Below are 3820 nucleotides of genomic sequence, written 5' to 3'. Positions count from 1 at the left end.
ATGTATTGTTGCTTACATTGTTTCTCAAAATTACATTCTGAAACAGCAGGATCAAAATGATTTCAACGGATTGAAATCTGAAATGAAAAAAATTCTCCATAAGAAAAAATTTAAAAATGTAAAAAAAATATATAAAATCCCTTAAAAAAAAAGAGACTATCGATATTCGTCGACCTCCACGTTGATGATAGTTGGGCAACGTAAACTTTGTTTGCGGCAGACGGACGATAGATATTCGTGAATCATTTTACTCTTACACGATGCTTAGAACTATGAAAATTTTTTATTGAAAAACTATGCGTTTTTCGGAAAATTTGTCAGGAATAAAAAATTCTTGTAATCAGCCGAGAAATACGCCTGAATGTTTTCGGAGCGTTTTGAGCAAAATTTGGAATTTTGCAAAAATTGTTCATATGCAAAATCCAAAATTTTGCTCAAAACGCTTCGAAAAAATTCAGGCGTATTCCTTGGCTGATTACAAGAACTTTTTATTCTTGTTGATTTTTCCGAAAAGCGCATCGTTTATTGTAAAAAAAATCATGAATGTTTTCACAAAAATTTTGCCATTAAGACGCCATTTTGAAAATACTTAAACGAAAAATCGATCTTTGAACCATGGATTCTCAAAGTTTAGACATTTAATCCACCGGTTAGTGAGATTCCAGGTTAATTACAGACTCGAAAAGCTTTGGAAAATTATTCACAAAAAAATAGGCACGAAAAATCACGTTTTTTTTTGTTTAAACTGCATTTTGGGATAATAAATAAATTGTAAGCAATAAAAATATATGTGTCTCAATTTTTTCTAGTGTCGAATAGTCTTAGTTATTGGCCGTTGAAAAGCAGCGTTCCGGTAGTGGCGTTTTGGCCGTTTAAGGGTTAAATTGTAAAATTTACAATCAATTATACAATCCAGAATAAATTGCACGGTATGGAATAAATGGTATAATCCAGAATATACTGCATAATCCAGAGTTAACTACACAATCAGATTTACAATAAATTGTAAAATTCAAAATAATCTACAGTAAATTGTACAATTTACAATACATTGTACAATCAACATTAAATTGCCCAATCAAAATTAAATTATACAATCATGAATAGACTGTAAAATCTACAATAAATTGTAAATTGTAGGATTTACAATAAATTATACAATCCAGAATAAATCGCACAACCAACAAAAATTGAACAATCTAAAATAAATTGTAAAAATTTCAATACACTTCAGAATTTACAATAAATTATACAATCTACAATAAATCAGACAATTAATTTAATTTTTTGTAATGCGATTTAAATCTTCGTTTCTGGGTTTCGTTGAAAATATTAATTTCCTATTTGTTATAAATTTTATGCACAAACAATGTACTTGGAAGAGTGCAAAGAGCAATATTTTTAGTCGGAATTTAAAATAATGAAAGCGAATGTTTGAAAGAAACTTTTTTCCTGTTATGGGAAAGAATTGATAAACTTCATCCTTCCTTAACGCTTTCGATTAAAAGAAAAGTCACTTGAGGACTTTTCACGAATTTCGAAAAATTGATTAATTAATTGATGGCTTATCAAAAAAATTAATTTACTTACTTCGTTGAGAAACAGGAAACAGGCCAAGACTCCCAGAGACCACCAATCTACTTCATGTCCATAATATTCTCGTTTCAAAATTTCAGGAGCTGGAATTAAAATTTGATTCTTATAATAGTGTGATTTTTCACGAAAATAGGCCAATAATAGGGTAATACATTATTTTACATAAAAATAATGTAGGAATATTCCCGAAATTTCAAATCGAAGTATATTGCATTCAACATTCAACCTAGGCAGATAGATGTTAAATATAAAAAATAAAAAATAAACGAATTTGCCATCCAGAAAGACAAATTTAAAAAAAGATTATTTTTTAATAAAATAATTAAATTTCCAGCACAAGATATGAATTCTGAATAATTTACGTCAAAATTGTTGAATTTTCAGAAAAAAATTACATTTTCAACCAAATGGTACCATTTTTACCCAAAGAGATCAGTTATGAACCAAATATATAATAGTACAATTTTCAAATAAAAATAATTAACTGTGAACTGAAAAAAGATTAATTTTCATCGGCAAAATATGACTTTACAACAAAATCGTTGAATTTTCAAAAAAATTAATTAATTTTCAAACGAATAGTCGAATTTTTAAACAAAATATGAATTTTCTATCGAAAAATGAATTTCTAAGAAAGCAGTTCAATTTCCAATAAAAAAAGAATAAGTTTTTTACAAAATTGTTGAATTTTCAACAAAATAATGCAATTTTCTACCAAAAATTTGAATTTTTAAGAAAAAGATTAAGTTTCAATCCAAAAGGACGAATTTTCAACCAAATATTCGAATTTTTAAACAAAAGATGAATTTTCTATCCAGGAGGACGAAATTTTCCATTTAGGAAAAACAATTTTTCAAGAAAACAGTTAAATTTTCTACCAAACAATGAATTTTTGACAAAATTGTTAAATTACAACAAAATAATGAAACTTTCCACTAAATATTTGAATTTTTTAACAAAAGATGAATTTCGTAACAAAAAGAAGAAATTTTCTTTTTAAGAAATACAGAATTTCAAGAAAACAGTTAAATTTTTATTTAAAAAAAAAACGGTTAAATTTTCAATCAAAAAATTAATTTTGACAAAATTGTTAAATATCAACAAAATAAAGAAACTTGACACTAAATATTTGAATTTTTAACCAAAAGATGAATTTTGTTTAAAAAGGGATGAAATTTTCTATAAAAAAAAAAATAATTTTCAATCAAAACATGCATTTTTGACTTTGTTAAATATTAAACAAAATAATGGAATTTTCCTCCAAATATTCGAATTTAAAAAAAGAAGAATTTTGTATCAAAAAGTACGAAATTTTCCATTTAAGAAATAAAAATTTTCAAGAAAACAGTTAAATTTTTATTTGAAAAAATAAATAAATTTTCAATCAAAAAATGAATTTTTGACAAAATTGTTAAATTACAACAAAATAATGAAACTTTCCACTAAATATTTTAATTTTTAACCAAAAGATGAATTTTGTATCAAGAAGGATGAAATTTGCCATTACAGGAACACAAATTTCCAAGCGAACAGTTAAATTTTTATTTAAATGAAAGATTTTTTAACCAAATTGTTAAATATTAAACAAAATAATGGAACTTTCTACCAAATTTTCGATTTTTTTTTTAAATATGAATTTTCGATCCAAAAAGACGAAATTTTCCATTTAAGACATACCAATTTTCAAGAAAACAGTTAAATTTTTATTTAAAAAAAAAACGGTTAAATTTTCAATCAAAAAATGAATTTTCACAAAATTGTTAAATATCAACAAAATAATAAAACTTGACACTAAATATTTGAATTTTGAACCAAAAGATAAATTTTGTTCAAAAAGGGATGAAATTTTCTATAAAAAAAAAAATCCAAAAAAATAGTTCAATTTCAATCAAAAAATGCATTTTTGACTTTGGAATTTCCCTCCAAATATTCGAATTTAAAAAAAGATGAATTTTGTATCAAAAAGTACGAAATTTTCCATTTAAGAAATACAAATTTTCAAAAACACAGTTACATTTTTATTTAAGAAAAAGGTAAATTTTCAATAAAAAAAATGAATTTTTGACAAAATTGGTAAATTACAACCAAATAATGAAACTTTCCGCTAAATATTTGAATTTTAAACCAAAAGATGAATTTTGTATCAAAAAGTACGAAATTTTCCTTTACAGAAACACAAATTTTCAAGAAAACAGTTACATTTTTATTTAGAAAAAAAGATTTA

At 24.4% G+C, this 3820-nt stretch overlaps 1 protein-coding gene across 5 annotated transcripts in view; it reads right to left on the bottom strand.

Annotated features, from left to right (window-relative positions):
• The window catches only part of LOC117176475 (serine/threonine-protein kinase S6KL), a 150417-nt gene that overhangs the window by 123688 nt on the left and 22909 nt on the right, over positions 1–3820 (bottom strand). For all 5 annotated transcript variants that reach the window (XM_033366733.1, XM_033366729.1, XM_033366751.1 and 2 more), the window contains exon 8: positions 1591–1679. In XM_033366733.1, coding sequence (XP_033222624.1) covers positions 1591–1679 — 89 coding nt within the window. The remainder of the gene's footprint in view (positions 1–1590; positions 1680–3820) is intronic.

Source organism: Belonocnema kinseyi, chromosome 1 (assembly GCF_010883055.1).
Source record: "Belonocnema kinseyi isolate 2016_QV_RU_SX_M_011 chromosome 1, B_treatae_v1, whole genome shotgun sequence".
Taxonomy (NCBI): Eukaryota; Metazoa; Arthropoda; class Insecta; order Hymenoptera; family Cynipidae; genus Belonocnema; species Belonocnema kinseyi.
Note: the sequence above shows the minus strand (reverse complement) of the source record. Positions and strands in the feature narration are given on the sequence as shown.